Below are 17845 nucleotides of genomic sequence, written 5' to 3' on the forward strand. Positions count from 1 at the left end.
ATCTGGCCCATAGAGTTAATTACAAAGCTGTATTAAGATTCTGAATGCCCGTGGAAGTAACACACATACTACCTAGTTTTAAAGTCCCCTCTAGTGTCTTTCATTAGTCTACGCCATTGATCTGATTTTAGTACGGACACTTAACCTCACACATCAAGTGCTTTACATGGAATATAAGCCCTTCCTAGTCTAGTCAAAGCTGCTTCTATCCCATTTCAGGCTTTTAGTGAAGTCTGCTAATGTCAAAGTTTATGTTTATTCAGCACACCATGCTAGCAAATGTTACATCTTTGAAAGGTTGGACATAGGAAATGTGAGAGGCCAATGTTGACAGTAAGTGGAAGAAGTTCAAATTACAGGGCAGGGGTGTGTATGGATATGGGTAAAAGGGCAGGGACATGAAATGAGCAAGTAAAACGAACAGTATAGGAATCACATCTAAAGACTGATTGACCTATTGTTTAGGCATCCGAGTTAAGGCCAAAAAAAAAAAAAAAGATGGTCTTTTTAATCCCTGTGTTTCATTCAATCTTGTAGTCTCAGCACAGCTCCTCATCCTGAGCAAGCATCTCATAAATGCTTGCTGGATAAATGTGTGCTGTCGGGAACTTGTATGGATGGATGTCCTGATACATCTGGTGTCAGTTTCTCTTCCTTTTCTTCTTTCACTGTAGCCACAGAGTGTCTGGGCTTCTTTCTCGGCGTGCCCCACACACTCACTAGAAGTCGGCTACAAGTCATTCTCCTCTCAAAGAAACAAAAGTGAGAGAATAAAAAGTGTAGGTACAGAAGGCAAATCCAGAGAGTGGATTACACAGGAAGAGAAAGAAAATCCTTTCTCCCATCTTTATTTTTCTACCATTTTGGCACAAATTAAACCCATTACATAAATATAAGTACCATCATTGCTAAGACTAGGTATGTGAGATGTTTGTCTCTACAAAGCCAGAAACTGTAATTTTGGGGGATATTGAAGCGTTTCTTTTGCCCCATAGCCAGTGGCTGCCAGCTCCACCATCTCCCATATTTGTGTATTTCACAGTGAGATTTGGGGCATCGCTCCCTCCCTGCTGCCTGCATACACTCACATGACACAGACCATAAGCTTATGAGCCCGAGACTTCAGCATGCATGAGAATAATCGAGTAAGTCTGAAAAATGTAGATTCTCAGGCTCTCGAGGTCCAGGATGACAGTCTTAGGAAGGAGCCCAGATGTCCACATTTTAAACAAGTAAAGTTTTACTGGGGATTTTAAATCAGACAGGCAACATAATCCGAAACTGTCATGATGAGAGCTTTAGAATGTTCAGGTTCTTCAGTTTGGGTGCAATCTTCTACCCTTAGATGTGACTCAATTCCTTCAGTATGATTAACCAGTCACCATTTCTAAGGATTTTTTTAATTGGATGGAAAAAGTTTGTTGTTATCTCCTCTGTTTGTAATAACAAGAAATACTGCCTATAAGCCTAACACTCATAACCTATTCCACTAGGTATATGTTTATGTGGCCAAAGAAGCTGTGTACTTGGAATATGTATTATACGCCATGGTGTCTAGGCCCCCAGACCCATTCAAGTGCTATTCAGTTCTTAGGTCTTTGTTTTTCAGTTCACAGCAGGTTGGCAGTCATTCAATGATAGTATAATTTGGTATTACAGCTTACGTCGCTTGAAGCAGTTCATCTCAATTCTAATCATCACGTTCAAAGGCTCATTTTATCCAGATGTTGAGTATTCTCAAGCCAGACAAAAGCAAAGCAGAAACTATTTCTGCCTGGCAAGGCTTGGCAAATTTCTGATGGCTCTGCCATGCCTCAGCGGTGTTAAGCAGGTTTTAATTTGCCTTAATTGTTCTGCGGCAAACAGCAACGATGGTTACCTCGAGGTCAGCGCCAGTCCAAGATTTCACCCAAGCTACTGTAAAAACTCAAATACCTTCTGCCAATACCTCACCTGAGATTAGATGGCAAAGAAAGTCTGAATCTGATTCTTTGGTAGATGTTTTCCTTGGCAGAACTCATAAACTTGTTCATGTATCTCATTTCCACATGTACAATCAGAAGCATGAAGGGAATTCTGAGAAATTATTGGTATCCCATAAAACAACCAGTGTTCTGTATGCATAATCTGTTCCACCTGCCATGTTTACAAGGCTCCCCGTGGAGAACTAGCTTAAAACCCAGCAGTCCATCTGCCTCCAATTCTAAGGGGGTAATTATTGCCTCAACTAAGCAAGGAGGAATGCACAGCAGGCTGCTAACTATGGCAGGTGACTGATGGCTGTACCTCACACTCACCTACATCACCAGCTTTCCTAAGGGCAGCCAGGGTCATGATAAAATGACCAACAAGCCATTAATAACCAAAACAACAACAACAACAAAAACCAACCAAACAAGAAAACCACAATCCCCAACAACAACAACAACAGAAGCCCCAAACCAAAACCAAAGGAGGCCATGAATTTGAAAGAGCAAAGAAGGGTATATGGGAGGAATTGCAGGAAGGAAAGGGAAGGGGTTAATGATGACATTATAATCTCAAAAAAATAAAATAACGGGTTTGAAGAATTAAAATAAATAAATAAATAAAAACAGCATACCCCCCACCCCCACAAAAAGGGAGAAAAAAAAAAGAAGCCTAGATTCAGTGGGCTACATTCAAAACACAGATTGCCACTGTGGGCTTCACCACATCCTATGGGCACGTTAGAAACAAGGAAGACGACCCGGGCAGAGGAATGGTGACACTCTGCCAAAGTCATGTTCTCAATGAGACAGAACCCTGGCTTGAGTAGAACAGCAGCATAAGAAAGCAGGTGTTAAGCCGGGCGGTGGTGGCGCACGCCTTTAGTCCCAGCACTCGGGAGGCAGAGGCAGGCGGATCTCTGTGAGTTCGAGGCCAGCCTGGTCTACCAAGTGAGTTCCAGGAAAGGCGCAAAACTACACAGAGAAACCCTGTCTCGAAAAACCAAAAAAAAAAAAAAAAGAAAGCAGGTGTTGTATTCCCACTAACAATATCAACTGTACTTCTTGTGTATTATTTACATAAGGCTAAGAATCCACAATATTCTATTTGTAGTAAACAAAATAAGGCCTGGCCTTAACCGTCTCCAACTGCAGTCAAAGCCTACGACAGGATATGAACTGTTCCAAAGGGTCTACTTTAGCTCTAGAATGATGCCCATATATGAAGACATCCATGTGCTGATGAAATGCAAAGCACATACTCATCCTCAGAGACTCCACCCACAAGCAGACACTCAGAGAAAAAGCTCTTTGGGGACACACCCCAAATGTCTGGGGAAAGGTCACACACAATTCCTTCCCTCCAAAACAAGACAGACACGATCTGCAAATTAGCATATTCTTATCCAGCCATTAAATGCTCCTTTGCCAAGGCTCCCCTGGGAGGAAAGGAGAATGACAGTGGAGTCCAGGAAGGAAAAGAGACCCTAGGTAAAGGTGTGCTGGTCACTTTGGAAATGGTGTCAGACTTTTAATTTTTTTGATCAACAAAATTAGTAGAAAAACATATAGTGGACATAGAGAAAACACTAACAGAGTTCTCATTGTTTTGTCAAAGTATAAGGACTATCTGCTATGAAACTTTTTATATTAATGATAGGAATGTCAGTCTATCAAAATAAGGGATAATCTTGTATATTAAGTAACTTTAGCTGTATATAAACTTATTATCCTGTAAATTTATTATTTTTCAAAATTTGAATATTTTAGAACTGATAATGCTCTTTGCAATTAACGCTTCTGATACCACCCTTAGGAAAAAAAATGTAATGTTCAAGTTAAATCTCAGAAAGGACATTTGAGTAACACCTTCCTCTGTATTTTCAGTTCCAAATTTCAGAATTTCTATAACTCCCCATGGTCCCTTCGTAGTACTGAATGTAAGAGCTCATAAGGAACAAATACTAATGTTGAGAGGCTCATACATGGCTGACCACTGTAAGTGGTCTGGTTTCATGTGGGCAGATAATGGCATAGTTAAACCTGTGTCAACATTGGTGCTTGTTGTCTGGTATAACTGCTGTGACTAGGTCGGGCATATTCTGGCCTCAGTATTCCAGTGTCTGGGTTGAAATCAGCTATTCCCCCTGCTGGCTGGACATGCTTTACATTCTTTACCTCACTGCCTTCAGCGGCTTTAGTGTTCCCCATAGAACCAAACCCATTTATTTTCCACCCGCCGACTGACCTCCTGAAGCATCATTAACATGCCCCCAAAGGCTTTGCTGCTGTCAATTTCAGTCAGTTCAGCACTCAAAAGCCTTTGTAGAGCTCATCAGTGCTCTGCAGGAAAGGAACTTAAGACAGGGAAAGGCAACAGACCCAAACCTCCGGGAATTGCCAGCATGGGACGCTGGGGAGAGATGAGGGAGGGACTCAGGAGTGGAAGGAATCCTATCTGGAGATGAGGCGCAAGGCTAAGGATTGAAAAGCTGGTTTGTGGACACCCATAATTATATGTGTCTGCCACTCAATTCTCAGCCAGTTAATGGCAGAAAAATCAATATCTCCTTTCGATTTTCATGTCTACCATTATGGTCTTCATGAGAGACAGGTCTTCGGGGAAGAAGGTATGATTCTGGAAATGAGTCTGGGAGAGACAAGACTCATAACTGAAATGAACAGTTTCATTGGTTTGCTTTTATATTTTGTAAAATACGTTTGTTCACTTTTCTGTTGTGTTGACTAATTACTTAGCGTCTGACAAACACTCACCTTGAATCAGTCGCAGAGAGTGCTAGTATGTGAAAAGGCTATCAGGAATAAGTTTGGAGTCCAGTTACACACACAAAGCTGGAAGTCATGCCCCATCCATGCTCAGAGTGAACTCCAAACTCTACAATGGCTCCACTAGCTTTACCTTCATCCTCTTCATCTCAGGAGAGTATCACACAGCCACAAGTGAGTTTTCTTTTAACTAGATTTGTTCATTCAAATGGAAGGAAATACATTTCAGAAAAAAAACATGGTGATGTCTTTGTTTTAGAATGAAGGAAAGGATTTGAAGCTTCACAGGGGAACAGCGTTTAAACAGTAGATGGCTACATTCCTAAAATATGACATATATACAAAATAGGATCATCTTGTGAATGAAGGCCATAAGGCCAAAGTTGCATTCATCAAAAAAGTGCAATTTCTGCTTTACACATAGCAGAATGCTCCGCCCTGCTAAGTTAGAGCATTGGTCATAGCATACAGATCCACTTACCCCTCTTATACATGTTCTTTTAGTAAGTTTGAAAACTTTGTGCATTACAAAATTACATCCTTGTTGTAATAACACAGTCAATACTTTAAATTTCATCCAAATTTCCTTAGAAAGGACCCATGCCCTTTTAAGTTACAGGCCTCAGTACCACAGGGGCTGTCCACTAGAACCAGCAGCATTTGAGGAACTGTGTGGTGTCCATAAAGGATGCTTCTGACTTAAAAAACAACAACAACAACAACAAAACAAAAAACCCTCTTCATTATGTGTTGGAGAGACAGCTGTAGTTCATGACATTAAGAACCATCAGAAATTAAAGCTCTCCATAAGCCAGGCTCTACACTAGGGATGCACTTAGGTGAGCGGTCTCACTGAGTGAGCCTCCCAACAACTCTATCCATAATACAAATAACCCAAATCCAAAATGCTATAAAATGTGGGACTTTTTAAGTAATAAAATAGGCCATCAGCCATGAGTGGAGAAAAATGAATGCCTAGGTTCATGTAACAGATTACATATAAAAGGTAGGCACATTAAATATCTGGGCTATGTGTATGAAGTATGTATGAAACATTAATGAATTCTGTGTTCAGATTTTGCTCCTACCCCCAATCTATCTCTCTCTGCAAATACTCCAAAAATTTGAGAACTCTGAAACAGCAAACATTTCTGATAAGGAATCCTCAACCAGTATTTATTGTCCCATTTTATTGCTGTAACAACTAAGGTTTACCAAGCTTAAGCAACTTAATCAAGATCACACAGTCTCTAAGTGGTAGGTCTGGGATTCCAGCCCACCTTGGGAATCAGGTCTGGCTGGTAATAAGCCTGTGTTCTTCCCCCACTACACTGCAGGGCCAGGCCTGCAGCATAGTTCTCCTTGGTCTTGACTTCGTTAGAAGTTATTTTATTTGAGGTATTTCATAATCAAAAGTACATGGAGTTATAGAGATTGTTAGTATAAAACCCAAACTAATATAATTTTTAGATTCAATAAAAGAACACACTTTAAAGGTATAGAAAGAAGAAGTTGAATTTTACATTCTGAATCATAAGAAATTGAACTGGGCTCAAGCATAGGAAACTGTTGTATTGGTAGCTTACAACAGCCAGAAAGGGTCAGCGCACGCGTTGTGGTGGTTGGTGAAGCGCCTAGTTGTAGCTTTGAGGATCAGCCACAGTCTACCTGCAGGTCACATCTCCCTGCCATGGACGCCCACAGCGCTACTGTACCTGAACAGAAGCTGTTGCTGCTGATTGTCCTCGCTGAGCGTCCAGAACTGCTGGGGTTGAACTCCCGGCTCTCTTCCTCAGAAAAGGGAGACTCAGAAGCTGGGGAAACCTTGTTCTGCTGCTGTTGAGGCAGATGCGGCCGCAGAATCAAGCGGGGAATCCGGCTCCTGGAAACCTCCTTCTCCTGATGCTGCACCCTCGGCTCCTTCTCCAAATTGGAAAGCCAAAAGAAAACAATCATTTTCTCTCTGCTCCTGCAAGGCTCAGTTTCTGAGAGGTCGTATTTCTGAGCACCGAGCCCTCCCAGAAGAGACAAGCAGTCTGTACCTCAGTTGCTGAAACTAGGCTCCCAAGTCTTGCCTTTTGATCCCATAAATAGCACAAGTGCAAGTCTACAAGCTCCCCCCCCCCCGCGCCTCTCTCTCTCTCTCTCTCTCTCTCTCTCTCTCTCTCTCTCTCTCTCTCTCTCTCTCTCTCTCACACACACACACACACACACACACACACACACACACGAGAGAGAGAGAGAGAGAGAGAGAGAGAGAGAGAGAGAGAGAGAGAGAGAGAGAACCCATCAGCATAAGCGCCATCCACCCCACACCTCCAAGCCATTCCTGCCTCACCTTCTCATCCTGTCTTTTTCTATCACATTCAAGCCCGAGGGTCTCGAAGGCTCTGTATCACTCACAGTGCACCCCGGTTTTTTGTTTTTTCCCTTTAGATTCTTGTGTTGTGCCTGAACTAGCTAACAATCTCACTTCTGTTTTTCTGTCTCCTTACCAACTAGATAATGGATCATACACACTTATCTTTAAACTCCCTCCTCTTCCGGACAGGGTCTTAATTATTCATTAATATCCTGGTACACAAGGCTGGCTGCCAACAGAAAAAGCAAACACATCCAATACCCAGGAAAATGGCTCCACCTTTTACATCACATCTAGCTTTTGTTTTTTTTCCAAAAGGGCAACCATGAGAAGAAAATTTTCTTTATTTAAAATGGCATGTCTAATAGCTTGCCATGCTTTGGCTTTAAAACATGAATAAGAAGTATATTTTGACAATGTTTTCCATGTAAAAGTCCTCTTTCTTAATAGCCAAGAAGACTCCGTAGATACAGGTACTCAGTCAAGCCAGCCCACCTGAGCTTAGCCCTTGGGACCCACGTGGTAGAGGAAGAGGACTGCAAGTCTTTTTCTGACTTCCACACATGCTGTGGCACCCACACTGCCTCCCCACACAAATAAATAAATGTAATACAAAACAAGTTTTTCTCCACCATTAGTTCATTTAATGGATCCTTACACCTCAATCTTCAACACAGACACTTATTCAAGTTCATCTGAACAGATGGGGAAGCTGAGGCTGGAAGAGGCAAAGGCTGTATGTACATCAGCTAGAAGAGAACTTCAGACCAGTTTTCAGGGTCACCACTACTCCGCCTTGTTAACACTGGATTCCCAGGAAGAGCTTTTTATGCAAAAATTCCACAGCTCCTTCCAACCTCTGTAACTGAAGGAAGGCTTTGGCTTAAGTAGCAGATGCCATTTCCCAACATGACCTCCTACTTGTTTCCACAGCTTACCAGGAAGGGTCAAGGCCAAAGCGAACACCTCGGGGAGGCCTCCTCCACAGGGAAAACCCCCTGCAGCCCGGAACCTGGCTCAGGCATCCATGCCATCCTGCTGCTGCATCCAAGCCACACCCAGACTCCGGATCTGTCCAGCCCCATCAGTCACCCAGCAGGTATCCCACACCAGCCACTCTGCTTGGCATACATACTGCAGACTCTTGAGCTGGGTCACTGTCAGGCTGCAGTCTTTATTTCTCAGTCACGAATACACCAAATTCCCTTTGCACTATCACATACATATACACACAGGCAAACACATGACACCCGCTAAAAGCTTCACCTCAAGTCACATCTTCAGGAGCTAGGATTAACCCTCTAAACCCAATCTTTTAAATCCTCATATTAATCCCCCCAAATCTCTTCCTGTAGTGCCACCTCCCCATCTGCTACATCCCATCACCATCGGATGACCCTGGGCTTCCCTGCTGTCTCCAGTGCCTACTTCCCCCACCCCCCGCATTGCTTGGACTCTGAACACCAGGGTCCATTTCTCACCTGGCTCACTCCTAGGCAGGCTGTACCCACCTTGTCTTCTTCTACTGAAAGCCCCCTCGGACCCTGTCACCGTGCCCGCACACCGGGTCCCCCCTTACCTTGCTCTCCCGGAGGGGCCCCATCTCGCCGCTGCCTGCCGGCTCCCCGCGCCGCCGCCGCCGCCGCCTTCCAGGAGGAGGCACCTGTGAGCACCGAGCGAAGGAGGAGACTGTGTGAGCCCCAGGCTGCGAGCGGCGGCAGCAGCGGGTCCGCCGCGTCCCCGCCAGCGGTCGCGCTCGGCTCCGAGGGCGCGCCCGCCGCCCCGCCCCGCCTCGCCGGACACGTGGTGCCGCCGCTCGCGGCCGCTCCGGTGGCGCCTCCCGGTCGCCGCCTTCACCTGCGGCCCCGGGAACAGCTGCCCGGCACCTCCGGGAGCCTCACCCACCAGGTCGCCCGCCACGTCCCGCTCTCAGCGCCCCTCCCTTGCAAGCCTAGCCCGACCCACTGCAGGCAGGCTGAGGCTTAGGCGCAGCATCGCCAGCCCAGGAGTGTCCCCATCTTTTTTTTTTTTTTGCACCTGGTCCGGGATGGGCAGGGGGGTGCAAGTTGGATGGAGAAGGTGAGAAAAGCTGTGACACCCGATGGCCAAGATGGAGAAAGAGGGAAAGTCACCCTCCGCACTCGCTGTCCCTCTGTGACCTCTAGGTTTTAAGTCAACATATGATTCTCTACCATGGCCTCGCCCGAGGGAGGTGGGGCGCGCGCGTACCCTGGTGCTGAAACCCAGGCAAACCAATGCTGCAGGATTGACACAGCATCTGGGTTGCAGGACTTCCTTCCAAGGCTGCGGTTCTCCTTGGAGGGATTTGCGTCAGCAGGGTCTACGGTGGTAGTGAAACCCAGCTGACACCAGGAGGCAGGAGCCCAGCGCCCGTAGCCCAGCGCCCGTACCCAGGCATTTTAACCGAGCACACAGCTCCATCCCCAGCTCCACAACTGCTCCCTGACGACACAGTGGAGAAGGCCCTGATATAGACTGTAGAGAGGACAGGACACCTGTACTGGGGAACCAAGATGAAGGCAGCACGTCAGTCCTTCCAAACAGAGACCCTTCTTCAAATTCGTCTTGGTGAACACGGGGGCTAATAATACCCACTCGAAGGCAGCTGGGAGGGGTAAAGAAGGAAAACAAAGTAGCTGTATCCAGCTGACAAAGCAGACGTGCCCAAGGGCAGCTAGGTCAGGTTTAGGTGATCCAGTATCTGCATGTGTCTTTTATATGAGAGGCAGAAGAAAGCATTTGTGGTGTAGCCAAATATGTTTAAAAAGCTCAAAATGTCTCTGAGGACAGAAGAGTTGATAACCTTGCTATGCTCAGGTCTTACCTGGTGATAGATTTAAACTTGTAAAATGACTTACACACCCTCTACTCAGAGGTAGAGAATATTCTAGGTAGCAATGTGAGTGGTGAGCCATCTCAACACCCTAGGGTCCTGTGTGCAAGGATTGTGATTATTGGTGACATGGTACAACTTCTTGTTTGTATTCCTTTGGGTACCAACTCTGAAACCCAGGAATGCCTGCGTTCCCAGAGATCCTGAAGTGGGAGGATTAGTGGAATCAATTGGTTGGCTTCTTAAAACCCCCAAGAGATTGTATTCCACAAATCCTTATCCCCTTTTTATCTACTTAACAGAGACATAATCTTAGGACTCTCTGGGGGAGACGAGGTGATTACTTCATCCTTTCTATACCCATAACTGTCTTAACCATGGACCTCACCAAGGTACAGCCCAAGAGAACTCATACAACTTATTATTTCTAAATTTATGTGCCGGAGTCTGTAAATGGTGAACTAGCAATGCACTGTAGACATCAAGAGTTGCTTTGGCACTCCCTACCAAGAACTGAAAATTGGTTGTAGGGACCTAACAGCTGAAATTGTCCACAGAGTTATTCCAATCCGAATCTCAGGGCCAGTTCTGACGTCATCTAAAGCCCTCTTCTTCTACTGTGACCAGTATCACTGTTCCTAGGGACTGAAACCTCACTTTTGCCTATCTGCTAACAGGACTTGCGCATGACCATGCCTGGGCACCATCCATCCTCCTTATCTTCATTTGCAGTCTAGCTTGCTCTGAGTTATTTCAGTAGTGGGCCAGCTGGAGCTTTTTCTGCTTCCAGTCCCTCACCCATATTCTTTTCTAACCAACTAGTTCATTTTTTTTTTTTCATCCACAAAGCTTTTATGGAAAACAAATTGCTCACAACCTTCCTTGATTTTTACTTTGTTTGAATGTTTTTTTTCCTGTTTGTTTTGGTGTATTTATTATTTATTTATTTTGGTAGTGTTGGAGAATAAGGCCTTGTGTTTGCTAAGTAAGCACTCCTGAGCAAATCCTTGGCCCCTTTATGCAAAGCTAAGTCAAATCATACTTCTCCATTAACCTCACTAAAATGACTCACTGTTTTCTAGCAGGTAGTGTTCAGAGCCCCCCTCCCCTCAAGATGGCACCAAGGACTTTCAAGCTCTGGATGCTGTGTTTGCCTCTCTTCTCTACAGGTGCTCCCTGCCCTCGCACGTCCTCTCAGCCCACTGCTCTCGCTCTCTCCACAAATGACTGTTGTTCAAATTCTAGCCCTTCAGTTCTCCAGAGGTTTCGTGTTCTTTTCCCTCCAGACTTCTGCATACCGCTGGCCCCCCTGTTTATGCTTCTTGCACTCTATCCACCCATCCTCCTCCATTCTGAAAGACAGTACGTTTCATTTTAGACAGCTTCTTCCAGGAAACCTCCCAATCCCCCCCCCCCAGGCCACCTGTGCTTACCCTAGGAGAACTGTTGTTATGATCCTATTTCAGAACTGCCCACTCACTTCACCGGGGATTGTAGGCAGTGCCTGGCACTCTGTCTTCCATACAGTAGCAGCAATGCATAACTACCAAATGAATGAATGCCTAAATGAATGAGTTCCACAAGCCCATCCAGGGCCCACTGGTCCAGGATGAAGAACACGGATACAAACTTGTGTTTAGCAGATGACTCGGATAAAGCTGCCTCCAATGTGTCTTTGTATTTAATGGTGGGATGTGTGCCTAAAAAAATCCAACATGTGTTCAGCGAAAGCTTCAAGGCAGAAGTGCAGGCACTGAGAGGCTTTGCAGTAGCCTCGCTGTCGCCATAGCAACCTTACCGAGGGAAAGGCTGATGGTTTACTGTTCAGATGCCTCTTGGCTCTGTAGTTTTGGAAACCAAGCCTGTTTTTCTGCTGTTCTAAAAGGCAAGTTTTACAAATAATCATCTCTCCATTGCCTTTAATTTCATTGAAGTGTTTCTCATGTCATTAGGAGAAATTTAACATTTGGCTATAGCATCAAAGAGATTTAATCTAATATTGTATAAGCTATTCATCTTTCATCTGCCTATTATTATGCACCATTTTTATTTTATACTTAAGTACTTATTGTCTTCTTTTGTAATTTTGTGGCATTTCCTTGAAGAAGAAACTGTTTCTTGGATATTTAGAAAATATCAATTGCTTGATATTTTCTAAAGGCTTGAACCCTTTTAAATAATATACCTGCCCAGACCTGGCAAGAAATATAGGCGATCACAAGTTATGGATTGGGAGGAAAGCAAAGTCTCTATACTTACTTCCCAGATCTAGGGATTCTTTATGTAAAATTTGGAATTACATGATCTATATTTTTTAATATGCAGAGAACTTTACAATTTTCAGAGCCCTCTCACATAATATAATCTTACATGAGTCTCACAAAAATCCTGTGACATGTAAGTGGCCAGCTGCTGAAGTCAAATGAGTGTTAAAGAACAAACAGGTTTTTATTGACACAGACCCTACCTCCCCCAGACTGCAAACTTCAGAGAAAAGACAATACAGATGCACTGCCAAAGAGAAACATTTGCACTAGGCAATCTCAACACCTCCCAGTCCTACGCATTCCCTCTTCCTCACATCTCACCTGCGGATGCTGGGGCTGTCTTGGACTCAATCAGGGCTGACAAAGCACCGTCTCCTAATCCTATCAGCTGTGCGAGCAAGCGCTGCTGTCTCTCAGTGACCCGATGCTGGGTGATCTGCACAGCAACAAGGAGCAGCTGACGTGTTTTACCACACGTCATGAAGAAAAGAAACTGCATTCTGGGGCATCCTGGGATTTTTTTTTGTGGTGGGGTGGAGACCCATGTTTTTCTTACCAGGGAGAGAGCTGCCTGTTTTCCTGTAAGAGCTTGTGTGAGTGACCCACCCTCCTCTTATTGTATGCGTGTTATTGTTAAGCTATGGTTAAGGTGTTTAGATGTTGTAAACTGTAATGGCTGGGATTATGCAAGATCACTCCCCGAGGAGGGGGCCCAGAGAGTACTTGGGGCAGAGAGGGGAGTGGGTAACCTGAGGCCGTGTGGAATGAACATTCATTGGGTTTGGAGTGTGCCAATTATCTAGGCTCTGCAAATGAGTTTTCAGTTAGAGATGCTTTTAAGTGACGAACAGAAATTACAACAGAAATTACATCAAAGTCCAGGTGAAGAGGACTGGCAGAGGTTTGGGCCTGGGGACTTTGAGGCAGGGAGGATGTATTTTCCTGCCTGTCTAATGGGGAATCAGATGTAAGTTAGTGTCTCAAACCACACTCACTATCTGGCATCTGTGGCCTTTTGTTCATTTGTGAGAACAGGGTAAGGAACTAGCCAAAACATAGGAATCGTGTCTGCATTAAAAAAAAAAAAATGGAAACACAGGGTGGGTCAAGCAGGTGTGTACTGTTTGGGAAAGTGGACTAAAATGTTTGAAAATCTGATACCTGGAACAGCTGTGTATAAAGCTGGGCATCCAGGTGGGAGAGGCCGAGTCTGGACATTTCCCTAATGAACTGCCTCCGATGACTAGACAGTACGTGGACCTCGAAGACTGACTGAAAGGGCACAGGAAATCATCTGTGAGGTAGGCACCGGAAGGCCTAAAGCCAGATGTTGAATTCTGGGCCTGAGGGAGAAGTACCGTCTGCTCCTAAGAGATTGGAGGTATGAGAAGGGCAGTGGCGAGTCCCCTGACCCAGCAGCAAAGCTTTCTAGAAAGGAGGTGAGGGGGAGATGACCAGACACTTCTGTCAGGTACCTCATCTAGGAGCCCTGAGGATTGGTTCAGCACCCATATCAGTCTAGGCTTAGAAAAGGCATTTATAATGTCTTCTCAGAAAGCAGATCTATAGCTAGATCTGAGTTACATTACGAATTTGTTTTCCGTAATATAGTTTATGTCTATGGCTTTGTACTTTTCCCACCATCAACTTTCTAGTAAACACTCTTTTAAAAATAATTCTGTTTTTTTTTTTTTCTTCTGCTAGAAGATGGGGCGGGGGGAGGGTTGATTTTGAAATGTCTACTCAAAAAGACAGCGTTGTTGCAAAAACCGAACAGAGCGCCCCTAGCGGCCAACTGCTATGACAGCCGTTGCAGGAGCCGCCGGAGTTAGGGGAGCTGTTTGCAGGCCTGAGGGACAGGGAAGGAGATGGGAGCTTGGGGTTCCGAAGAGCATGCAGAGCCAAGTACACCTCTGCCGAGTTAGAGCTGAGGGCAATCTCGATTGCTGCTTTATTCCTGAACCCCGCCGTGCCATTGTTCTCAAGCAGCTTTCTCCTTTCCTGTCATCATGTGACCTAGTGAGTAACCGCACAGCTTTGCTGTGACCTTTCTCCTCTCCAAGCTACGGCAGGAAAATTTGTAAGAAAATAAACCTAGACACTGGGAATCTGTCCTGTGTTGTCTCAACTCTCCATGGGTCTCCTTAAGCCACTTCTGGAATTTAATGCTATTTAATCAAAGGAAAATGGCCTTTGAAAGGAGATAACTTTCCTATCAGCTTTACAGGGGCTGAGATGACATCATCCAAGAAAATGGGCAAATGAAAGACTGAAGTTGTTCATTATTATTTCTTTGGCCTAATAGGTATGGTCCCATGGTTTTTCTGTTAGCTTTCCTTTTCTTCTGTTTTTCAGGTGTGTTTATTGTACATCAAAAGCAGCATCAAAATGAGAATAAAATTCTCAGTAACCTCTGGCATGTGGGGGTCTGTTGATGCCATTTTACCATAAGCTGGAATGTCCCTTGTTTTCCCAAGAAGTTGATCCCCTCCTCTTGTCCTCTGATTGGGCGGTGATCTGAGATGTGCTTCTTCTCAGGCCTGCTTACCATCCCCCCCTACCCCCCCATCCCCACCCCCTACAGACAAGCAGTTGGGGCTACTGCCGGGAAGCCTGGAAGCTCCTCCATGGCTTCCTAACCCCAGCCCTGGTGATAATTGTAGTATATGAAATTCTAGAATGAGTGGCCTGGTAGAAAATTAGTGAAACTAGGGCTGGATAAATGACCTTGAATTAGGGGCCCAGAGAAAAACACCTGTGTCTATTTTTCCATTAAGAAGCCCAGCTACTGGCTGGCCTCACTGTGGCGCTCATCCGAGAGCCAGCAGGAGAGTGAAATGAGTTTCTTCGTCTGCATAGAGGCTTGTGATGAGTAGTAAATGAAAGATGCAAGGGCCTGAATCTCAGAGCCCTGGACTCCGGTCAATTGTGTGCCTGCTTCTGACTGTGCACCTCATAGGAACTGTTTAGGGACTCCCCTCGGACCCAGCATGGTGTAAGTGCAGGTTAGCTGAAAAGGACGACTCGTTGCACCAGTTAATGTCTGTGAACAAATTAAGTTCTCTCAGCTTCATGTTCACACCTATAAAATAGACTTAATAATAGTAATTAGCTTGTAATGCTGTTAGAAGGATTAGACACGTCTAGTATTTAAGCCTAGTATATGGTTACAGCTTCCTAGATAGCCTGTCTCCCTCGATCAGACCGTTCTAACTACCATTGCTGCTTCCTGTTTGCTTGATCTCATCTTAAACATCTTCATTTTTACCAAAGGGGAAGACATTTTCCCTACCACCAATTGTCACACATAAAGAATGAAATGGAATTTCACATTAGAAAAGAGATTGATAAGCGCGTCCTACCAAAGTCTGATTAAAAAGGGTTAAATAGCAGGGATGACAAAAGGCCACACCCCAATCATCCGCTCACCCTCTCATCCATCTGTGGTTATTGCTGTTCCTACTCTGAGCTAGGATCTCCTGTTCTTTAGGGTCTAACAGAAGAGAGGGCCTAACCATGGCATACCTTTCCGGATGTTGGTGTTGGTATCAGATAGATGCCAAAGGGGCTTGGCAGAATTTAAGTTAGGCTGGGATCTGAGGTGATCAGGCATACATTCTGAGATGAGTCTTGAAGGATAAACAGGCTCTGTTATGATTCTGGCTTCTTGAGGGTCCCCTTCATTAGTTTGCTCTCCTCCTCATTTTGTCTCCCTCGCTACCTTCTCTCCTCCTCCCTTCTCCTCTCACCCTCTTTCCTCTCTCCTTCAGGCCCTCTACTATTCTTTCCATTTCTTCTCCTTTGGCCCTTTTCCTTTTTCGCTCCTTCCTTTTATACAAAACCTTTGCTACTCAAATGGACGATCGCAGACAACAGCTTTGGATTCCCCTTGAATCGTTACTCACTTTCTGTAACCTTTGGGAAGAAAGAGATTTGACTTAGAATCTTGACTGAGTACAAAGAGCACCGAGTACAATATGTAGCTTCTCCATGAGTTTTTGCTAATTAATATTTAAAAATTTTTAAGAGGCCCGTGTTATACTGCCACCTATTGGTCCATTGGTGAATTTTTCCTTTGGCACCTGTGTTTTCAATGAAATCTTCATAGCATATTCAAACCTTTCCAGCATTGTTTGAAATTTTTCTGAAACTTTCAGAATGTAAGGCTACATAACTCTGTGTCAGTGAGTGAAATCACCGTCAGTGAGTGTGTGTGGGAGAATGAAGGTGTGCTTTTTCTCATTAGGCAATTGTTTGTTTTGCTCTCTGCTGAGCTGTATCAGACAAGTCAGTGTTCCTAAATCTTTGTATCTTTATTTGTAAAATGCATTTATTTTAAATGCATTTTAACATTAAATATTTTTCTATTATATTTAATTTTCTAATACCCACAGAAAACTTATACAGGTTGGGGATTCAACTGAGAGCTTATTTTCCTTCCTTTCTTTTCCCTTTTCCCAATTAATAGCCTGGGGGAGAATAAACTATATGATTCAATTTTAGCTAATTAATGAGCTAAATCCTTCTAAAACAATAATGGCAAGTTGTGGGGGGGCCATCCCACCCCACCCCCACTTTTCTCCAGGGTACTGTTGAGCAGGAGCAACAGGAAATATTAGCTAGAAATAAAGCTCGAGAGAGACAGACAGAAACACAGAATAGCCTTGGGAGGGCCTGGACCCCTATCCATCAGGCCCTGACTGTCTCTACCAAAGGGTTTCTAAAGGAATGCCAAGGGGTAGAGCAAAAACCCTCCCCGCAGCACAGCCAAGTGCAGACCATCCCAGACACCTGGCAACCTTGCCTGTGGTCAAACCATCCCTTTATGCAGCTCTGCTGTGTCAGGCAAACTCAGATCTCACAAGGAAACTTCTGTGGGCTCCAACAGCAAGTGACCTTCAGATAGCCCCTCTTTTGCCTATTCTCATGTGTCTACTTCTATATAAAATGAATAGGCTTGGCAGTTTTAAGTTTTAAAGCTGTTTTAGTTTCATCGGTTAAGTAGGGAGTACAGAGAGTAACCTCAACGCTTCCACTAAACTCCATCTTTTTCTTTCACATTTTGGATGCAGTTCAATCACCACTTGCTTGCTGGATTAGCTATAATCATATTCCAATTTTAAAGAAGTTGAAAATAAGTGCAGGTTCAACGGGTCTACCCCATCCCAATCTCCTTATCTCTTTGGTCGGTTTCAAGGTCTTCCATGTCTCTAATGTGTAGTCAAGACCCAACTTCCAGAATCTTCTCAAATGGACTTAATGCAGCCACCTCTGCTGTGACCGGAAGCTGCATAGAAGGGACCCTATGGCCCCACTAATGAATAGTACTATTTTTTCTCTCTCTCTGGCTGCTGGGAGGACTGAGTGATATGTGGCAGTCTTTTGATGTTCGGTAGTCAGTGGTATTTCCTGTTCACTTCAGTGTCTATCTAAACCTTCCCCGTATTTCAAACTTACCAGCCTACTACTGCTCCCTCATGCTGGGCAGATGCCCTTAGCTCTTGATTGACAGACAAAATAGAAGGTACAAGAGAACTTTCCTTCTCCTTCCAAACACATATATCTGCCTGCCTCTGCTCCATCCCTCTCATTTCTTTCCTATCTTGTC

General features: G+C 44.6%; 2 protein-coding genes across 5 annotated transcripts in view; one reads left to right on the forward strand and one right to left on the reverse strand.

Annotated features, from left to right (window-relative positions):
• The window catches only part of Sybu (syntabulin), a 112405-nt gene that overhangs the window by 65748 nt on the left and 28812 nt on the right, over positions 1 to 17845 (reverse strand). The window contains exons 1-3 of one of the 4 annotated variants that reach the window (XM_028867938.2): positions 12559 to 12685; positions 8696 to 8779; positions 6470 to 6677 (exon numbers count right to left, since the gene is read on the reverse strand). In XM_028867938.2, coding sequence (XP_028723771.1) covers positions 6470 to 6677; positions 8696 to 8719 — 232 coding nt within the window. In that variant the 5' untranslated portion in view covers positions 8720 to 8779; positions 12559 to 12685. Of the gene's footprint in view, positions 1 to 6469; positions 6678 to 8695; positions 9055 to 12558; positions 12686 to 17845 lie in introns of those variants that run through there. The other 3 variants (XM_028867939.2, XM_037197786.1, XM_028867940.2) reach the window with 3 other exon arrangements.
• The window catches only part of Smg5 (SMG5 nonsense mediated mRNA decay factor), a 136940-nt gene continuing 131799 nt past the window's right edge, over positions 12705 to 17845 (forward strand). Inside the window, exon 1 of the mRNA XM_037197785.1 lies at positions 12705 to 12830. The gene's annotated coding sequence lies outside the window, so the exon portion shown is untranslated. The remainder of the gene's footprint in view (positions 12831 to 17845) is intronic.

Source organism: Peromyscus leucopus, chromosome 20 (genome assembly GCF_004664715.2).
Source record: "Peromyscus leucopus breed LL Stock chromosome 20, UCI_PerLeu_2.1, whole genome shotgun sequence".
NCBI lineage: Eukaryota > Metazoa > Chordata > Mammalia > Rodentia > Cricetidae > Peromyscus > Peromyscus leucopus.